At 37.5% G+C, this 21,379-nt stretch overlaps 5 protein-coding genes across 6 annotated transcripts; 2 read left to right on the plus strand and 3 right to left on the minus strand.

Moving 5' to 3' along the window:
* Positions 1–597: 597 nt before the first annotated feature.
* Positions 598–8,985, minus strand: LOC103832953 (ras-related protein RABG3e). 2 transcript variants are annotated; one of them, XM_009109062.3, is made up of 6 exons: positions 2,035–2,269; positions 1,769–1,795; positions 1,548–1,647; positions 1,249–1,395; positions 948–1,174; positions 598–869 (listed from the first exon to the last, which is right to left on the minus strand). In XM_009109062.3, the coding sequence occupies exons 1-6, from the start codon at positions 2,085–2,087 to the stop codon at positions 803–805; spliced, it is 621 nt and encodes a 206-aa protein (XP_009107310.1). In that variant the 5' UTR covers positions 2,088–2,269; the 3' UTR covers positions 598–802. The 2 variants fall into 2 exon arrangements, with proteins under 2 accessions (XP_009107310.1, XP_033133837.1); XM_033277946.1 differs by lacking the exon at positions 598–869 and having other exon boundaries at positions 959–1,174; positions 1,548–1,795; positions 2,035–8,985.
* A 2,612-nt stretch (positions 8,986–11,597) lies between these two features.
* Positions 11,598–12,192, minus strand: LOC103832954. The gene has a single exon (XM_009109063.3). The coding sequence runs from the start codon at positions 12,096–12,098 to the stop codon at positions 11,865–11,867; it is 234 nt and encodes a 77-aa protein (XP_009107311.1). The 5' UTR covers positions 12,099–12,192; the 3' UTR covers positions 11,598–11,864.
* Positions 12,193–14,093: 1,901 nt separating this feature from the next.
* LOC117127379 (probable zinc transporter 12) lies at positions 14,094–14,838 on the plus strand. Its single transcript, XM_033277513.1, has 2 exons — positions 14,094–14,207; positions 14,311–14,838. The coding sequence occupies exons 1-2, from the start codon at positions 14,094–14,096 to the stop codon at positions 14,836–14,838; spliced, it is 642 nt and encodes a 213-aa protein (XP_033133404.1).
* Positions 14,839–15,566: 728 nt separating this feature from the next.
* On the minus strand, positions 15,567–16,412 carry LOC103832955 (RING-H2 finger protein ATL78). The gene has a single exon (XM_009109064.3). The coding sequence runs from the start codon at positions 16,359–16,361 to the stop codon at positions 15,729–15,731; it is 633 nt and encodes a 210-aa protein (XP_009107312.1). The 5' UTR covers positions 16,362–16,412; the 3' UTR covers positions 15,567–15,728.
* A 1,926-nt stretch (positions 16,413–18,338) lies between these two features.
* LOC103846636 (glutathione S-transferase T3) lies at positions 18,339–20,298 on the plus strand. Its single transcript, XM_033277947.1, has 3 exons — positions 18,339–18,580; positions 18,762–18,844; positions 19,191–20,298. The coding sequence occupies exons 2-3, from the start codon at positions 18,823–18,825 to the stop codon at positions 20,138–20,140; spliced, it is 972 nt and encodes a 323-aa protein (XP_033133838.1). The 5' UTR covers positions 18,339–18,580; positions 18,762–18,822; the 3' UTR covers positions 20,141–20,298.
* Positions 20,299–21,379: the final 1,081 nt, after the last annotated feature.

Here is a 21,379-nt window from a genome sequence, read left to right on the forward strand (position 1 = left end):
TTAACCGAAAGTTATATTTTTAAATACAACAAACTTGAAAAATGAAAATTTTAATTTTTTTTTTCAAAATCTAAATATCCGAACCCGATCCGAAATAACCGAATCCGAACTAAAAATACCCGAACCCGACCCGAAGTATAAAAATACCCGAACGGGTTCTAGACCTCTATACCGAAATATCCGAAAATCCGAAATACCCGACCCGAACCCGAACGGGTACCCGAACGCCCACCCCTACCCGCTCAAGTCAAGTCCATTCCTGTGTGGTCCGCAAAAATTTAGGTCTGAATCTTGCCTGACCAAACCCAACCGCACCAAGCTTTATTGAGCCAAGCCTGGGGGCAAGCCTTCAAATTGCCATCTCTTCTCTTATTGTCTTCCAACTTGAATTGTTTTCTAACTTGTATATTCGTTGTATTGCTCTTTGATAAACTCCAGTAACTAGAAAACAAATTTCAGGAATATAAGTCGCTAACTCTTTATTACCCGTAAAGTGTTAAATCCCCAAGTGTAAATTAAATGAGATATCACTCGCTCATTTAATGATATATCCCATTGTCGTCGTCTTCAAGCTTACACTAAGGGAGATATCTCATGAATCATGATAAAATTGTAGAATAACGAAACCATCGAGTCTTTTCATAAATGTAATGGACAACAACAACAACAACAACGGTAAACAACAATGTTATGGTTTATTTTATTATTTTTTTCAATAATTTACCACAGAACAAAACAGATTTACAAGACGGTAAAAACCTCGGAGACTGGTGGGGAGAGTAGTAAAGGGAAAAGAATCCATTTAGCATTCACATCCTGTTGACCTCTGTGGATTGCTGGTTCCGACATCAATTGTGTCGGGCATGTACCTAAGACCAATCATCAAAACAATAATAAACACAAGTTCTAAGACAAAATCTCTGATCCATCAAAGCATAGAAACTTACATTTCTTCCTCTTCTCCACTCTTCATTGCATTCTTGGTAATACACATGAATGCGTCTTCAACGTTGGTGCCTTCTTTGGCAGAAGTTTCATAGTATGGGATGTTTCCTTTCGAAGCACACCAAGCTCGAGCCTTCTTCTCTGAAACCACACGGCTGTTTCCACCGTCCACATCGATTTTGTTACCGATGACAACAAAGGGGAAGTTCTCTGGATCAGATGGACTCGCCTGTGAAAATCACAATAACCAAACATTAAAGCAATATGCTTTTCATTGAGCAAGGAGCATGAATACACACATACCTGGATCAGAAACTCTTCCCTCCAGTTGTTGAGATCCTCAAATGATTTGGCGGAGTTGACATCATAGACAAGTACACAGCAATCAGCACCGCGGTAAAAAGCTACTCCAAGGCTCTGGAACCTTTCTTGACCAGCCGTGTCCCATATCTATGGTCAAACAAAAAAAAGGCAGAGATTGACTAAAAAGATCAGCCAGAAGCTCATAAAGTAATCAACTTTGTTCTGCCACTTAGGAGTGACATTCATACCAAGTGCAATCTACCCAAAGATAAAAAAAAAAAATCTGAGACAAGACAAACCTGCAAAGTGAAGAGGCGGTCTTCATAGTGTACTTCCTTAGTCAAGAAATCGGCACCAATGGTGGCCTTGTACTGGTTGCTAAACTTCTTGTTAACATATCTGAAAACGTGGTGTTAAAGTAAAACAAGGACACAAACTAATCTATATAACTCAGGAAAGAAAGGAACAGATTCCATTGTAGCTTCCAGTTAAAACACCATTAACACACAGCTTAGGATACTGATTCATCAAAGAGGTCTTCCCCACCCTGCAAAAATCAATCAATGAGAATTATAACTTAAATGAACGGAATCACCACAGACAATAAACTCCATTTGATGAGATCTTTAATTGATTACAAGTTTACAACTTTACTAATTTAATTCCAAGTAGCTTCATAACAAGAAATAAACAAAACATCTAAGAGATCAGCCTAATTCAGATCGAATCCAATTAAAGATTACATCGAAAACACTAAAGAAGCAGAGAGAGAGAGAGTTGACGGACCCGCTATCGCCGAGGATGATGACTTTGAGGAGAGTTCTTCTACGGGAAGGCATCGAAATTCAGATTGGAGATGAGATTCAACGATGGAGGGATTTCTCTGTCTGCGATTTCTATGAAAGTCGGTGTTTGTTTTCTTCTTCTCTTCTCGCTTGTCCTGTGAGCGTAAAGCTGTTGCTGCTCTGTCTTTTTAATTATACAAAAAGTGAAAATATTTTGTCGTATTTAATAATTCTTTTTATTTTTGGGGATTTTAGTAGTTTGACTTGATTGTTTTGGGCCTTTAGAAAAGATGTGAATAGCTAAATAAACAGAGTGTAACGTTTTATTATGGGCCAATCAAAAACCCTTTTTGGTCTCTTAGAAGAATATCTCACTAATGCAAGTGCTATGAATCACTTCCAACATTACCTTCTTTCAATCGAAATTTGAACATCTTTATAATTTTCCTAAATATTTTGAGGTTTTTAGTTCATTCAGTGGCGTGCCTAGAGTAAGTGGGGCTCAAGGCAAATTTTAAAAACAACAGTATTTTAACATAAATTTTTTTTTAAGAAGCCTAATTTTATAGAAAAAATAATTCTGAAACTTGGGAGGGTCGAACTTGACATTCATGTGCTCATATATACCTAGAAGAACCACTATGCTACAATGAACTTCAGATTTTAAGGGCCCCAAAATATTTATATTTAGAAGGGAGGCTGAGGCGAAAGCCTTTTTTGATACATGCTAAGCACGGCTCTGAGTTCATTCAGTGTTTATCGAATGTTTATATTGACTCTTGTTGAGGAATTGAGTTCCGTCAATTCCGCCTCCGATTGATTCCGGCGAACTTCACAAACAAATCAAGAACACACTCAATTGATCCGGTCATGGTGTTAACGAACCGCTACATCCGGTTAGGACCTTTAGTCCCCAACTTCCATAAATGAATTAGAACCACCTCCAACGAGTTTATACACGAAGATCACTCACCACCGATCACACTCGGTCTTTTAATAATATACAAAAAGTGAAAATACTAAAAAAAAAAAAAAAAAAAATACTTTTTAATGATATTAGTAGCTTGACTTGATTGTTTTGGGCCTTTAAAAATGTGGATAGCTAAAGAAACAGAGTGTAAGGTTTATTATGGGCCAATCAAAAACCCTTTTTCTTGAATAAGACATAACTTGAATAATTCTCAGTAATGCAAATGTTATGAATTCAGAACCTCCAACATTACCTTCTTTAAATTTTGAACATCTTTGTAATCTTCGAAAATATTTAGGTTTTTTTGTTCGATCAGTATTTATCGTAGCTGTAATGCTTATATCGACTCTCTTTTTCAAAAAAGAAAACACGAAGCTATTGTTTTCTCAAGCAAATCAGAAAATTTTGGACTCTTCGTTTTTCTTTTTGGGCAATCATCAAATCGGTTAAAAGAACTTTTTTTTTTTTGGCAACCATTTTCGGTTAAAAGAACCTCTAACATTACCTTTGCACTACTAGTCTTATTTGTTACCAGCCTCAACAGACTACTGTATTTGAGAATTGCTATGTTAAAACCGAGATGCCTTTCTAGATGAATAACAATATAATCTAAAGTGGAATCGACCTTTTTGTTATGTAATTCTGATTAGTGATACGAAACAAAAAGGAATTTTCTAAAATCAAAGAATTACCTAAAATGCCCTTTGAGTTTAGATCAGAAACAGAGGACTACAACAGAGAAAGAAACCAAGAAAGCATAGAGAAGGATCAAGAACCCAAAATAAAGAGCCCAATTCCTCTTAAACTTCCCCAAATAACTCTCCGACAGCTCTTGATACGGCACTTCCAGATCCCCCGCAGCAGCGGCGGCTGAGATCTCCTCCTCACCAACAGCGGTAGCTGCCACTGTCTTCACGAAGCGAAGCTTCTCCGTGGCGAGGCCGAGAGTTAGCTTTTAGTAAAACAAACGAACAGAAATTGGAGCTTCTTGCTCAAGCTATCATGGAGAAAACGAGGATCGCATGACAGAGAGAAGAAGACAAAATAAGGAAACTTTCTGTTAACTTTTATGTGTGACCAAATGATCACGTATATACACTTGATGCTACTCAGCTAACCGGGACAAACCGGATGTAATATATACATTTAACTAAACCAATAAATAATGATAAACCAAAATAAACCAAAATTCCCCCTCAAGATGGAGCATATAAGTTGATGAACTCCATCTTGCTTAATAGATGACGGAAGGGACCAGGGTAAAGAGGTTTAGTTAAAATGTCGGCTAGCTGATTCTCCGAACGGACGTGTAGAGTCTTGATCATACCTGACTTAACCCGCTCACGAACAACATGGCAATCACGTTCAACGTGTTTGGTTCTTTCATGAAACACGGCGTTATTGGCAATGTGAATGGCAGCGGTGTTGTCGCAGAACAGAGGAGCTGGACCTGGATTGTCGACCCAAAGATCTTGCAGAAGGTTCCGAAACCAAATCATTTCTTTGACAGCCTCAGCCATGGCCCTATATTCCGATTCCGCAGAAGAACAAGAAACAGTCTCTTGTTTGTTTGACTTCCAAGCAACTAGAGCTGGACCAACGAACATACAAAGGCCTGAGACACTTCGACGAGTGTCGGGACAAGTTCCCCAATCCGCATCCGCAAAAGCAGAGAGCTTCATATCAGAAGTAGAAGAGTAGAAAAGACCTTGTCCAATGGTGCCTTTTAAGTAATGTAGGACCTTATAAGCTGCGTGAAGATGTGGTGCACGAGGAGAGGCAGTGAATTGACATAACTTATGAACGGCGAAGGTGATGTCAGGTCGAGTGAATGTCAAGTAGAGAAGTTTCCCTACGAGGCGACGATAAATCACTGCGTTCTCCAGGAGATCACCATCCTCTGTTGAAAGTTTTATGCTGGGATCCATGGGTATGGAGACAGGTTTGCACCCGAGTAATCCAGTCTCTGTAAGGAGATCAAGAATATATTTTCGTTGACACAAAGTAATGCCAGCAGATGAACGAGCTATTTCCAGACCAAGAAAGTAACGAAGTTGCCCCAAATCTCTGAGCTTGAAGGATGCTTGCAGAGCACTCTTGAGAAGTTCTGTAGCATGATCACAACTGCTTGCGATAATAATGTCGTCAACATAAACCAGTACAGCCATGTAGACATTACCAGCGTGTTTGGTGAATAGCGTATGATCACCGGAAGAAGTAGTAAAACCCAACTGGAGTAGAGATTCTGAAAATTTCAGGAACCATTGACGAGAAGCTTGTTTCAAACCATAAAGTGATTTCTTCAGTTTGCAAACAGCGTCAGGTGGAAATGATTCCCCCTGTCTTGGTGAGTATCCAGGTGGTAGAGTCATATAGATTTCTTCCTCTAGATCCCCGTTAAGGAATGCATTAGAGATGTCAAGTTGAGTTAAAGACCAACCTTTGGCAGCTGCAACCGCAAGAAGAAGCTTCACAGTAGCTGCCTTTGCAACAGGAGAGAAAGTCTCAACATAATCCAAGCCTTCTTGTTGAGTGTACCCCTTTGCTACAAGGCGTGCTTTATAGCGTTCGATTGTTCCATCAGCGTTTAGTTTGATCTTGAATACCCATTTGCAACCCACTGCTTGCTTTCCTTCAGGTAAAGAGCAAATGATCCAAGTTTCATTGTCCTCTAAAGCTGTAATCTCAATCCCCATTGCATCACACCATTCTTTGAACTTGACAGCCTGGGCATAAGAGGAAGGCTCAGGGATGCTGTTAAGCGCGTTGATGAAGATCATATAAGGATCTGATAAAGCAGCATAAGACAGAACGTTTGAGATAGGGTGTTCTGTAGAAGATATTGCAGAAGAGCAATGATAGTCTTGAAGATGACTTGGTGGTCGTGAAACTCGTTTAGCCGGAAGAGAGACCTCATCTGGAATTACTTGAGGAATAGAAGCAACAGGGGAGCTGGGGGAGGGTACAGACGGCACTGAAGACGAAGGACTGTATAACCGAGGAAAGAAGTCCTCATATCCAGTAGGAGAAGACGCTTGGAGATAAGGAAATAACTCCTCATGAAAGACCACATTCCGAGAAATAAAGACAGAGTTGCTCTGAAGATCAATCAGTTTATAACCTTTATAACCAGAGGGATAGCCAAGAAAGACACAAGCACGAGCTCTATCTTGAAATTTGTGACGTTGTTTGGGAGAAGTGCTCGCATAACAGAGACAACCAAATGTCTTCAGATGTGTGTAATCAGGGAGCTTACCAGTTAATAACTCATATGGGGTCTTGTTTGAGATCACTGGAGAAGGTGTCCGATTGATAAGAAATACCGAGGTAAGAATGCAATCGCCCCAAAAGGTTAAAGGAACTCCAGACTGGAACATCAACGCACGGGCAACGTTGAGGATGTGTTGATGTTTCCTCTCGACGACTGAGTTCTGTTCAGGAGTCTCAGGGCAAGAGTGATAAGAAACAATTCCTTTGGCTTTATAAAGCGCATCAAAACGAAGTTCAGGTGCGTTATCTGAGCGTACTGACTTCACGTTAGCAGAATACTGTCTTTCCACCATTTGAATAAACTCCGGGAATACCGTAAGAACGTCACTTTTCAGCTTTAATAAGTAAATCCAAGTGGCTCGTGTATGATCATCCACTATTGTGAGGAAGTAGCGATAACCCTCTTGTGTTGGCTCAGAAAATGGCCCCCAAACATCGATATGTAGTAACTCAAAAGGGTGAGAGCAAAGCTTAGGATTTAAAGAATAAGATAACTTCTTTTGTTTAGCTCTATGGCAAATGTCACAGTGTAACAACCCTTTATTCTTAGCTTTAGAAATCCCAAGTACATCTTGTAGAAGCTCAAGTCTTTTAAAAGAAGAATGACCAAAACGTTGGTGCCATATAGAAGCATCAACAACAGCGTTAGAAATAATAGAAGAAACAGCTGAATCCGTATGTCCTGCAGCATCCAGATCCAATACATATAAGTTTGCTGTCCGTCTACCCTTTCCAATCATCAACCCCTTGGAAGGATCCTGTATTTCAAAACAGCCAGAATCAAATGTCACTCTAGCTCCAAGATCGGATGTCAAACAACTGATGCTCATGAGATTTAATCTGAATTCCGGTAAAAAGAGAACATTTTGCAAAGCCAGAGTTGCAGTGAGCTTTATCTGTCCAATACCACCAACTTTAATCGTTGAACCATTAGGAAGGTTCACAAAATGATTAACAGAGGTATCAAGACTAAGAAAAGCGCCTCTATCATGTGAAACATGGTGTGTTGCACCAGAGTCCATGATCCAGGTATGTAAGTCAGTAACGCAGTTAGCGAGACTTAAAAGACCAACAAAACAGAAGGTAGAGGAGGAAAACGTTATACCAGAAGAATCATGACGTTGAGAGACATTAATAGAACCAGACTCAGTAGGCTTAGTTTGAAGTTGAGAGCTGAAGTAGGCAATGAAGTTCTGAATCTGATCTTTGTTTAACTGACCAACAAGATTATCCAGACCAGAAACAGGAGAGGGACGATCCTGGGAAGAGACATTTGCAGCCACTGCAGATGATTTGGACTTATCTGAACCCCATTTACCTTTCTTCCAACCAACTGGGTAACCGTGGAGTTTGTAACAACGATCCACAACATGACCGGTGTTGTTACAATGGGAGCAGATTGGTCCTGGTTTCTTGTGAAAAGCATTCAAAGCGCCAGGCTGAGAGACATTGGCATCACTAGAAACCATACCAGGAGACTGAGCTGAGTTAGGTGACTGGAGCAACGCAGAGGACGAAGCTGAGTCATGACTAACGTGAAAAGCAGCAGGAGCAACAACAGAGTTAAACTGTCGTTGGCTATCGTCTTGATCAAGGATGTTGCAAATCTCAGCGAGGTCAGGAAGGGGCTTCTTCATTAAGATTTGGCTACGAATGATGGAGTATTTTTCACTCAAACCAGAAAGAAACTTAATGATACGGCTCCGCTCGACCTTTGCCTTGGCAGAACGTTGACTGGCACAGTTGAAAGTGTTGCAACACAAGCACATCTCAGCGGGCTCAGCACCATCTAGATTGTCCCAAAGAGTCTTCAGTGTTGTGTAGTAACTGGAGAGATCCATAGAGCCCTGGCGGAGGTCTTGGATCTGCTGTATCAGCTGAAAAGTTCTAGGCAAGTTTGTCTTGTGAAAACGATTATGCAAATCATCCCAGATCTCAGTTGCATCATCAAACGATAAAATACTGCCATAGATCTGTTTAGTAACAGAGTTGAGAAGCCAAGATTTGACCATGCTATTGCAGCGTGACCAGATCCTAAACAGAGGGTTACCTGATTCAGGACGAGGTAAAGAACCATCGACGAAAGCGATTTTGTTCTTAGCGTCAAGAGCGATCTTCATGGCTGAACACCACTGGGTGTAGTTGGATCCATCAAGCTGTACGGAAACGATCTGCAAGCCTGGATGATCCGCGTGATGAAGAAACAGCGGAGAGTGAACGTTGTCGGGGTTCATAACGGCGGCAAGAGCAAACGAATCTTCAAAAGACGGAGCTGCAACGGCTTCAGGAACAGAAGGGGAGCTACCAGGAAGAGGATTCGAGCTACCAGCACGTGTGGAACGACCGGAACGGCGACCGCGACGGAGATGAACAACCATCGTGAGATAACCGACGATCGGAGAAAGAAACCCAGAAAACGAAGATCGAGCGAAACAGAAAACAGAGGAGAAAACCTCGAAACTGAGCTCGATCGAACCAGAAAACGATGTTGAGCTGTGCTCAACGCTCTGATACCATTTTAGTAAAACAAACGAACAGAAATTGGAGCTTCTTGCTCAAGCTATCATGGAGAAAACGAGGATCGCATGACAGAGAGAAGAAGACAAAATAAGAAAACTTTCTGTTAACTTTTATGTGTGACCAAATGATCACGTATATACACTTGATGCTACTCAGCTAACCGGGACAAACCGGATGTAATATATACATTTAACTAAACCAATAAATAATGATAAACCAAAATAAACCAAAATTAGCTTATGGCAGCGACGCTGGTACTTGAACCCGTTGATGCAACGTAGGGTCTGTGCCACTGAGATGTAGAAGATGAGGTGAGAGAAAGAGAGGAAACATATTGGTGCCCAACAATGGCGGCATTGGAGACGGCTGGAGGGTTGAGAGAGGGAAGCGAAGACGACGGCAAGGAAGATGAAGAAGAGGGTGAAGAGGTTGTGGAGCTTCTTCTTTTGGTTGTCAATGGCTCGTTTTTTCTCCAGGGTTTTCTCGAAGTGGAGTTGGATTATGGTGTTTAAAGCTTGGACGGCCGTTTCTTTGGGGATATACGGTGGTCTTTGATGGTGGTGGGTCTCTTCCTCGTCGTGGTCCGCCATTGGAGGACTACAGAGAGAGAGAGAGAGATAAGAGAGTGGAAGTCTGTGTGGGTCTGTCTGGTCTGGGAACATGTGGATGCATCATCAGTTTAAACGGTCTGAAAAGTTTTTTGTATTGTTTTATAATTTTTTTTTGCATAATTTATTCATTTACATTATTGGATAATCGGTCTTTTGAATCTTTCTTTCTTTCTTTTTCGCTCAATTTAATTTTCATTCTATTTTTAGTTTAACATTTTTTTTGTTTAAAATGTGTTTGATGAATCATCCAGATAATAAAATTTGGCTTATTTTTGCATAAAAGTTAAGAACCAACTAAAAAAAAATAAAACAGGTTCAGTTTTCTTACACTATAATTTTTATAATTCGAATTAAATATTTTTTCTCGTTGTTAAAAAAAAACAAATATTTATTTCCGCAAATATAATAGAAGTATTTTGGTTATTTTAAATATAAATACAAGTACAACTGATAAAAACTGAATCTATATAATCTTGTTGTCATCATTATCTTCAAACTTAAAAGGATGGCTGGACGTTCTTCGTCGGAGGCAACTTGATTGCTTCTATTCTGACTATATCTATGAAGAATGGGGACTATTGAGGAGGTGAAGAAGATTGCAAACACTAACGAAGCTGAAGTACCACCACAGCACGTTGTTGGTAATAGCAGCATCTTCATTGCTTTGGAGATGTGAATGTCATCTTGACACTGCGTGAATAGAACAATCTAACAACTAGTTATAAGAGATTCAGAAACTTTTGTAAGCTGCCTATAGAGTGAGGACGTTAGTTGATCCTCACTTGTGGGAGACAAGGTTGGGTATGCACTTGCTCCAAGTTTGAAGGTGTATTGGTGAGACTCTTAAGCAGTGTGAGACTGGTTCGACCATGGATGTTATGGTTGCAGTTGCACAGACTAAAGCAATAGCTGGTACGTATAACATCAAAAACGTTAATCTTATTTTTGATGATATTAGTTCCTCCTTCAATCGGTGTCACTACCCACAATTTCACTATGACAAATAGGGGTGGGCGTTCGGGTATCCGTTCGGGTACCCGTTCGGGTACCCGTTTGGGTACCCGTTCGGGTTCAGATAGGATATTTCGGATTTTCGGGTATTTCGGTATAGAGGTGTAAAACCCATTCGGATATTTCTGTACTTCGGATCGGTTCGGGTATTTTTAGTTCGGATTCGGATTTCAGATCGGGTTCGGATATTCAGATTTTGAAAAAAAAAATTTAAATTTTCATTTTTCAAAGAGAAACCAAAATAGCACTAAATCAAGTTTTTGTTCCCAAACTAGCACTCAAGGCCAAAATTCACAAAAATAGCACTCAAGGAGTGGGGTTTAGGGTTTAAAATTTAGGGTTTAGGGTTTAGAGTTTAGGTTTTAGGGTTTAGCGTTGAGAAGTGAGGTTTTGGGAATAAGATTTCAAATTTTGAAAAATAAAAAAATTTAAATTTTTCAAAAGATAAAATGCTATTTTGGTCATTTTAGTTTTTGAGTGCTATTTTTGTGATATAAACTTAAAAAGGTGTTATTTTGGAGATTTGCCATTTTTCAAATTTCTTGTATTTAAAAATATAAATTTCACTTAACTTATTTTTTTTATTTTTAATAGATTGAATGATTAATAGATTTGGACATAACATTTTAAAACTAAAAAGACATTAATTTAGTTATTGTTTTTAAAATTTTTATGTAACTTTTTGTTAATTTTTGAAGTAAAAAACTTAACATGCATTTTAAATGAGTAGCAAATCATTTTTTCGTAATTGTATATATATCATATGAACTTAAAGTATATGTAGTATCAATATAAATGTTTTTTATAAAATGAGAGATGTAAAGTAGAAATATAAGCTTAATTATACATATGTTCGGTTATCTTCGGATAACCATCATGTTCGGGTATTATCCGTTCGGGTTCGGGTATCCAATCTCTCATAATTCAATATCCGTTCGGGTATTTTGCTACTTCGGTTCGGATTTCAGTTCGGGTTTTTCGGATCGGATGCCACTTCGGATATCGGGTAAAGTGCCCACCTCTAACGACAAATATCACATTTGATTTGCTAATTGCTGATCGGGTGTTGAACTAGTCAAATGTTGTCATAGAGACCGGAGAGGTTGCAACTCCAACACAATCTAAAGAAGTAAGTTTTCATGCGCCCATTGTTGCAATGGTGTCATCAAGAAGATTGTATAGAAAAACATTTTCTGCATCCAACTCTAAGCCAAGCAAATACTTTAACGTATATATGGCATTGCTTGAGCCAGTATACATTACAAATACTTGACGTATACATGGCTTGAAGACAAAGTAGACATATATACTAAGTACTAACACTCGAAAGATAATCGATTGCTCAAGTTCTTTTCCAACTATAATGAAAATTGATATCAACAAACTACAAGTGAAGCAGTACATAAGAATAAGCAAAAGACAAGAGGCAAGAACTCCACTCTGTATTGTTCATCGTGTCTGCGAACGAATCTTGGCGAGTTCAGATTTAGCGTGGTCTAGTTGTTTCTCCGCGTCGATTTTCACTTTCTTGGCAGTGGTGAGGAAGAAGAGGTTTCCGTTTTTCTGGTAGACACTTCGAGAAGAAGAGAGACAGCTCAATTCATCTAGAGCAACCTCGTGCCTTTTCGCTTCCTTCTGAAGTTCTACTTCGCGGGCAGAAGAAGAAGACGAGCGGCTCGACATGTTTCTCCGGCTGCGGCTGCGGCTGCTGATCTCTTTTAGGTTTCTAGAATGATCTCACAAGTCAGAATCTTTCTGGTAAATCTCAATTTATTTAGTTTGATATTAGTTTTTCTGTTCTTATTCGTTGCCAAGGCCCAATATCTAAGCACACAAAAAGCCCAAAAAAAAAACTTAATCTTTACTGAATTCTCACAACCTATATGTTATTTAAGAAATTCTTATTGCTATTTTCTTTAATAAGGATCACACACAAAATTCTGAAGGTGCAACAAGAGTCTGTTACAGAGAGTAAGTAATACATACAAGTACAATGCTTTTATTTATTTCACAAAGTACTAGAGCATGATATAATGAAGGTTTATTTTACATTAAGCATGAGCATTTTACCCAAGCCCGAGGATCTGACCCAAAACCGACCCGATCCGAAACTGGCCGGATCTTTTTACCTTATTGGGTCTTGTTGTGAAGGATCCGCGGGTTTTGGATCCGACCCGACCCGAACCCGATACCCGAGTAGGGTATCCAAAAACCCGAAACTTCTAGTATATATTAGGTATATATGAGTGTTTCAGTTTATTTTTGGTAATATGGGTATTTTTTTAAGTTCCAGATTTTTGTTTTTGGGTATGGTTTTGGTGAAGATGAGGATGGTAAGGTTAAAGTATTATTTTCGAAAAAAAAGTAATGGCATATTCGTGAATAACTAAAACTTCTAGGGTAAACAGGATAAAACAAAGTTTCAAAAAAAAAACATAGGCTATTTTTGGGATTGACTTGAAATTTTGAGTCATATTTGAAAGAACACCTAATTGTTTTTACCATTGATCATAAATTTTTAATGTCAAAATTTTAACAATTTTAGTAATTTATTGTTGTTTTAAATATTCAAAATATAACATATACGAAAAAATCTTAAATTTTATTTTATGGTTAATGTAATTATTTAATTAATTTTAATAATCTCCTAGACTATATTTGCGAAGTGATTTTGCCACATGTTCTCTCTACAATTATTTTTACAAAAACAATGATGACATGACTAACAAAATTGATGATATGGCTTATAGTTAATATGACATGGACAATCACATTTATTACTGACATATATTTTTGGTAAACTTTATAGAATATGTCAATAACTTATACATTACATTTAATGTTGATTTATATTTTTGGTAAACTTTTTAAAATATGGTAATAATTCATAAATCATCACTAAAAAAATATATTGAAATATGCATTATAAATTTCAAAATACATTATTTCATTGTATTTTTATAATTATACAATTTTTCTTACTAATATTTTCAAAATTTTCTACATCTTTTTAAAAAATATTAATAAATTGTTAATCGTAATTTCATTAATTTCTTTTAGATATCTACAAATTTTATAAATATTATTTAGTTATAATTTTTAATAACTATACAATTTTTATATGATTTTTTAGTAATTTTATACAAGTTGATTTAATAAATTTAACCAAAATAAATAGATAAAAAAATTTATCTCGAATTTTAAATATATTACATATATATTATTAAATGTAATTTAAAATAAACAAAATTATTATTTTTTCTTAATTTTATGTTTAAATAATCAACTTTATATTAAATATTAGTCAAAAATAATAAAATATATATAATATTAATAACTTTCATTTTAAATAATTTCATTTTAAAAAAATTTATCAACACCTAGTATAAAAGTAAACAAAATGATGGAGGATACACATATTGTTATTAAATATTTATTATTAATATCATTAATTGTCATATATATTAGTATTAAATAATTCTGTATTTTTTATTTAAGTAAAGAATGAAAATATTAATTATACACTATTAATTTTATGATTAATTTAATGAAAAATATAATATATGTTTAGGTATACTAACATATTTCAGACATCACGTTTATAAAGCAAGAACCCTAATTCCGGGCATCACGGTAACATAAAGCTCAAACCCTCCTTCCATAGTAAGGGACACAGAGATGAGTAAACTGGGAAACACCCTGCTTTCGCGTTTGGTTATCTACTTGCTTGTTCTACCTCTTCTAGTCTCCGCGGCTGCCGAGGAAGAAAACGACTTCAGTTGCTCTGTTCCTGTAAATTCAGCTACGACACTTAAGTATAAGATCATAGCTATCTTCTCAACATTAATCGTTGGAGTTTTTGGTGTTTGTTCACCAATCTTTGGCCTCGATCTAGTTGAAGATTTCAAATTATTTTAGCCTCGTTACCGGCTCAATCTGCCTCATCGCCCCTTTCCTCCACATTCTTCCTGATGCCATAGAGAGCCTCACTAGTTCTTGCCTTGGAGATGAGCCAGCTTGGGGTGATTTCCCGATGGTTGGAGTTGTATCCATGTCTGCTATGATCCTAACCATGATTGAATCCTTCGCTTCATCTTATATGAAAAGATTGAAGAGTATAGCCTTTGAAAATAAAGAAGAAGAAAACAAGAAGGGTGATCTGATTCATGTTCATAATCAAAGGCAACATGATCACAATAATATTAGACGCAAGCTCCTAACTCATGTATTGGAATCAGGGATTGTGGTTCATTTGATAATCGTAGGAATAGCTTTAGGAGCATCTTCAAGTGTTAGCACCATTAAGCCTTTTATAGGTGCAATAACTATACGTCAATTGCTAGAAGGAGTTCGTCTTGGACGTTGCATCCGGTTGTTTAAACGCTGCAGCTGCCGGAATATTATTTTACATGGCGACTTTTAGTAATTACCCTGTCGATTTTCATTGTAGTTTTGACATGTTACTAGGTTGTTGTTTGGTTTCTTGCTGTCTGGGTGCATGTCTCTTTTAGCTCATTTGATTTTTTGAGCAATATTAGGGGATTTTTAAGATTATTTTAGACAAAAATGTGTATTTAATGTCCTAAACCCAAAACATCAAACCAGCCCCGCGTATAGTTGTTTTGATTTGACCATGTGATGGATTCGTGCTCGGACCCTCCATTCATTTTTGCGTTTGTTATACTTGTGAGTTGTGACCTCTCTCTTTGTTATAGTGGATGTTTCTCTCAATTGTGGGCTTTAGACCATTTTCTCTGGCGCTTCGTGTTGTCACATTTTTATATGTCCTTATGGTGATCACTCACTTAACTAGCAAGACAAGAAGCGGTCTTCTTCTACTTTCGGAATGCTATATACATCGTTATAGTTATATGCCTTTGCATGAAAGAGCACTAAACCCATATGATAATCAGTAAAAAATTGTAAGCTAGTGGCAGAGCCTTACTTTAATAGCCTTAAAACTTCTTAATTCTTAGTTGACCTAGCGTATTGGCCACCTCCGCTCAACTATTTGTTTATGTGATTCGCCCTCTCACCAACCTGCACGTTTGGACTTCTGTTTCTTTCTATATATATTCCTTCGCTCTATAATATAAAATTACATGTCATGTAAAATGTTTCATTGGCCTGTAATTGTGAAACTTTAAAACATTTTAGGAGGTCACATCAAGATGCGAAAAAGTAACATTTCTCGTAATATTTACAGTTTTACAGTAGAATTGCTAAACTTGTAGACCGCTAGTGATCTTGACTAATTCTAAACACATAGTAGTTTTAAACAAGATAACTGCTACTATCTCTAGGTGACTAGTGTCACCTAAAACAGCGTATCCATCTTTCTGGTTGTAGTGGTGCTATTTGCACGATGATGCTGTCTTGTGGTGGTTGAGGAGGGTTCAACGACCTTGTTTGGCTGCAGTCGGCAATCTTCTGGCAGGTCTCCACGAGGCAGTGTCTGCACGTTGGACATGATGAATGTGAACTAAGCCACTTGTCTATACACCGGACATGGAATCCATGGTGGCATGTCGGCAGCAGCTTCACACGCTCTTCGGATACGAACTCTGAGAGACATATGACGCACTCTGTGTCTAGGCCAGGAAGATTCAGATCAGCAGCGTAACTTATTGTCTGGAAACTCTTCAAGGCTTTCCGTTTGACTCCTGTGTTGGTCATGCGAGCTGCTGTTTGGTTGTTATCAGCTTCCGATGGTGCTAAACTGGAGCACATCAAGGCACATCTTATTATAGAATTGAGTCCAAGTGAGCAAAGGAATGCACACAAGAGGACTGATAGGACCATAACAACATTTGCATCAAAGTTGTTATCTTCTACATATGGGGACGGTGTCGGACTTGGTGATTGTTCAAGTAGTAATCTTCTTGAGTAACAACTTACAAGAATATCTTGGAAGATGTTAGTTTGTTTCATGGTGGGAACATACATGGAGTTTAAGATAGATTTGTGGAGATCAAGGTTTCTGTTGGACCTGGTATATATAGAGTAAAGGTAAGGTTTCAATTTATCTTATATTTAATGAGGAAGATTGTTTTTATTAAAAAATTCTTAATTATGGTTTGATGAACAAGCTATAAAGATCAAGCACACACTAATGTCCTTGACTTTTAGTGTCTTGTTTTTATTAAATTAATTTGCAGCTTCATATACTTTGTTATAGAAAATGGGGTCCATCATACCAGTTGCTGCCATGTGGCTTTAGCAAATCAAATCTCCCTGAATTGCTTCCAAGGACCCATGAGCTTTCAACTGGAGCAGCCATGAACTTTCCCTATCAAATTTGACACAGCAGCACAATATTCAGATAATATCTCACTGTCTTTCGGTATTAAGGCTTCTAATATATGTACCTTCACTTGGAAGAAATCATCAAGCTATGCACATGCTTTAGATTCATATTTTAATTTATTAACTAGAGTTTTTAGCTTCGGTTAAGAGACGTTCTTAGTTTTTTTTAGATTTTAACTAAGAAAAACTAAAAACTGTCTTTTAAACAAGAGATATAAGAGGTCTTTTAGCCGAAAGTATAAAAAAAAAACAAAAAAATATCAAATCATGAGTTAATAACCCAAGCTAAGAGATCAGGATTAATCATGTCCTAATGATGTTCCTTTTTTAGTTTTCTGTGTCTCATCCTTAGATGAGTTGGCTTGGTCTCGTATAAAAAAACAAAGCAAGATTTGATTTAACTTTTCCTTTTTACTATTCTTAACTGAGTAGTGGATCTTAAAAAAGTTTTGTTGATTTTGTGTGGTTCTGAAGGTGTACGGATGAAATATATCCATTAAGTGAATTCCACGTATGTTTAGGAGAACAGGAATCCACCCCATCCGTAGTAACTTAAGGTGCCCATAGAGTAAGCCAAAAGGACAAAGCCTCTCTCAATCAGTCTCGTTAAAGGCTACTTTTATCGACAAAGATCACTCTCATAGCACCAGTATCCAGCTCCTGCTTCTTTTTCTATACAGTTTGTTCTTTCTTTATTTTTAAATAAGAGGTAAAAGCAAATAGGTCCCATTTGCTTTACGTGGTAACATTTATCACTGGTTGCATATCGCGAGGGAAATCTACATGAATCTAGTATTAAATGTTTTTCTTTGTAGCTCCAAATCAAAGCAAACCAAAGCAAGATTTTTCGAAAGGTGCTTCCATAGACCTTTTTTTCTTTACTACTTGCTAATAGTTGGTTTAGTGAGATATCAGATTGGGGAAGATTGTGTAAATTTGTGATAAAAGTTGATGTTACACAGCAAGATAGTCATCTTTTCTTTCTTTTGTTATCAGTCTTACTCGGAAATGGATTCCTTAGATCTTATATTCTCTGCCATTTGGTTACCAATAACTTGGTGCAAACAGATGGTGGTCTATTGTTTTTGTTTTATCCCTTTTTTTTGTTTTATCTTTAAGGGAACTAAACTTTACTGTTACTGTTTATGCTATAAAGATTCTTTTGTTTGGAACAACTTTGTTTGAAATTCCTGTTTTTTTTCATGACGATAAAACTGGCAGGGGTAACATGTATTATTATGTTGTCAAAACGGAAAAGGTTAAGAGCAGGTCCAATGGTGTATCTAAGAGAAATTTAGGATATGGTTCTATCTAATTAAATGCCCAAAATTAAATCAGAAAGAGAAAAATTAGGTAGATATGGTTCTAAATTTAGATGTTTTGGAACCACATCTATGCCAATACGTGTCATTGTCTGATTTGTTTTATTTTTTTTTTTTTTTTTTTAAACTCAATTGTTCTCTCTCTCTCTCTCTCTTTCTGATTTCGCGGAAAAATCTCTCTCTCTTTGCTCGATGAACTTCGGCGATTACGCCAAAACTCTTTGTCTCTCTCGATCTGTTGAACCCGAGATTACAGAGAATCCCTTTGTATTTAAACCTTCCGAGGAGCTCTCCGGCAGCCATGTACGGCGGAGGTGTGTTTCTCCTTCAAACAACGAATTCGCCGGACCCTCTGGTTTCTCCGACGAGAAGAAATCTCACCATGTTCCCCTCCCATCGCTCTCTAACGATCAGGTGAACAGATCGGTATATGGATCGGTGTGTGGATCGGGTTCTGTTTCAAGCGTTAGCTCGTCTGGATCGGGGTGAAGATCATGTGATCATCTAATTGGAGTCAGGTTCCTAGGTTCGATTCAGGTGATCATCTAATTGGAATTTTGATTAGTTGGCTTAGTTTTTAGATGACAAGAGCTGGATATGTTCTGGTAGATTGGGCGTTTTGTATATATTGATAATAACGATTTGTGATCATTGTAGTCTATATATATATATTACCGTTTCATATATTAAAAGTTTTCTCACTTGTTTTGTGTTTGAGGAAACGCATGATGTCTACAAGAAACAGCAGATGGGAGAGCTAGCATGGCGATTATAACTTAATGTCTCAAGCAACTAAATCAGGTTTGTTTCAGATCACACCTTATCTTCTGGTAGTTAGCATTCATTTACGGTCTTGGTAGTTAGCTTTAATTTACTTAAGTGATCAATGCTTGGTAGAGTCTAGTTTCTTGGTAGTTAGCTTTAATTAGGACTGTCTTATCAAATTAAGTAACCTAATGTGATCAATGCTTGGTTGTTCTTCGATTAGGTAAGTCTTTATTGCTCTTAAACACACTCACCCGGTTATAAATGAAAGCAATAGAGGCTCGTCCTTCTTCATCTCTTTGTCTCTTCATTGGTCGTCCTTCTTCATCTCTTTCTCTCCATTACTTCACTCTCTCCTTCTCCTTTCTCAACCAGAAAGCAGTAATGGATTCTCCAAATCCATTTACTCAGTCTTCCGGGTTCCTGGATCTTTTAACTAGCCAACAGTGTGATCCTGTCTCACAAAACGTAGCTTTTGGATCTTCAGAAGTTCCTTTTTTAAGTTCCCAGTTCACTAATGATCCAACTGAAGCTGAAGAGACAACTGAAGACAGAAGAGGCAGAAAGAAGTGGTCACGGAAGGAAGATGTGGTGCTCATAAGTGCTTGGCTTAACACAAGCAAAGATCCGGTCACCGGGAATGAGCAAAAGGCTGGCTCCTTTTGGAAAAGAATCGGAGCTTACTTCAACGCAAGTCCTCAGCTTGTTGGTATGGCAGATAGAGAGGTTGGCAACTGTAAGCAAAGGTGGTCCAAGATCAGTGACCAAGTCTCCAAGTTTGTTGGCTCCTTACGTGCTGCAACAAGTCAGCAGTCAAGCGGGCAGAATGACAATGATGTAATGAAGCTTGCTAATGAAATCTATCATCATGATTACCGTGCCAAGTTCACACTAGAGCATTGCTGGAGGGAGCTAAAATATGAACAGAAGTGGCTGGCAACTTTCGGGACTGATAACAGCAAGTCAAAAAGAAGGAAGTTTGAAGATGGTTCTCAAGCTTCTGTCCAGTCAAAGTCGAGCCATGTAGATGAAGAAGAGGCTCGTCCTGAAGGTGTGAAGAAGGCAAAGTCGAGGTTGAAGGCGCAACTGAGTGCCAAACAGATGGAAGCTACCAGCAGCAACACTGTGGAGAAGTTGCAAGGTATGTTGGAGATAAGGAAGCAGGATCATGAACTGAAGATGCAGGATCATGAACTGAAGAAGCAAGACTTTGAAATGAAGGACAAGCTTAATAAGCAACATATGTTGGAGGCTCTCCTTGCTAACAAAGAGCATCTTAGTGAGACTGAAGTGGCTTTAAAGAACAAACTAATAATTGATATGTTATCTTAAGTGATAGAGTCAGTCTTTGGTTTCAGTCTTTGGTGTCAGTTTGTTGAGTCAGTTTGTTTATGTATTTGTCTTTGGTGTCAGTTTGTTTCTGTTTTTGTTTTTGGAGTCAGTTTGTTTCTTTTGCTATCTAATCTAATCTTATGGGCTTTCTCTTATTAGATCGCATGGCAGCTACAAGTTACCTCTCCAAGGACTGTTCTAAGTTTCCAAGAATGACAAGTCACCGTTTCTCTCTGCAACATTAGACAGTGTCTCTCAAACATCTATGCTGTAATATTTAGTCTAAAATCATCATCGAACAAGATAATAATTGAACTGTTTTTGCATAATACGCATTGTTATAACACCTAAACTCCAGAAAAAAAAGAAAGATAATAAACTTTTGTTACAATCAAATAGAGTAGGAGATATTTTAGGATAATCCAATTGTAAACTTGCGGTCCAAGAATTTTGTTACAATAATAAACTTTGTTACAATAATCAAATAGAGTAGGAGATATTTTGTAAACTTACTTTAGAATTGTATTCCAATTAATTTGGCACCACAAATTGTAAACTTTTTAAATTTCCATATTCTATCTAGCATTTTCATTGTACTCCATTCCATATTCTAGCATTTTGTAAACTTTTTAGAATTGTATTCCATTTTATTATGCACCACCAATTTCTATAGTATACACGTCAAGCTTTGTCTATATATTTCACATTGCATAGCACAAAGTTTATTACAAACCTGATAATTCTCTCTATATCATCTTCTTCTTCTACTCTTTACTAAGAATTCCCTATATCATCTTCTTCTTCTTATACTCTTTACTAAGAAAAATGGCATCTTCTTCCTATGATATTTTTGAGGAAACAATCGAAGAAACGTTCGATTCAGCATTGAATGAAAGTATGGAACAAGCTTTCAATGAAGAATTCGAAAATCTAACCGTTCGTCAACAAGCAACAAAGTCAAAGAAAAAACGAGCCTATATTGACAGAGATCGTGAAGACGGTCACAACCGCCTATGGAATGATTATTTTTGTGAAAATGCAACATATCCTAATCAGATATTTCGACGCCGGTTTAGAATGAACAAATCCTTGTTCATGCATATTGTTACTCGACTCGCCAATGAAGTTCCATTCTTTCAACGAAGAAGAGATGCTACCGGAAGGTTCGGTCTCTCTGGACTACAGAAGGCCACGGCAGCAATTCGTATGATGGCATATGGTTGTGCGGCTGATGCGGTT

Source organism: Brassica rapa, chromosome A08 (genome assembly GCF_000309985.2).
Source record: "Brassica rapa cultivar Chiifu-401-42 chromosome A08, CAAS_Brap_v3.01, whole genome shotgun sequence".
In the NCBI taxonomy this organism is placed as follows: Eukaryota; Viridiplantae; Streptophyta; class Magnoliopsida; order Brassicales; family Brassicaceae; genus Brassica; species Brassica rapa.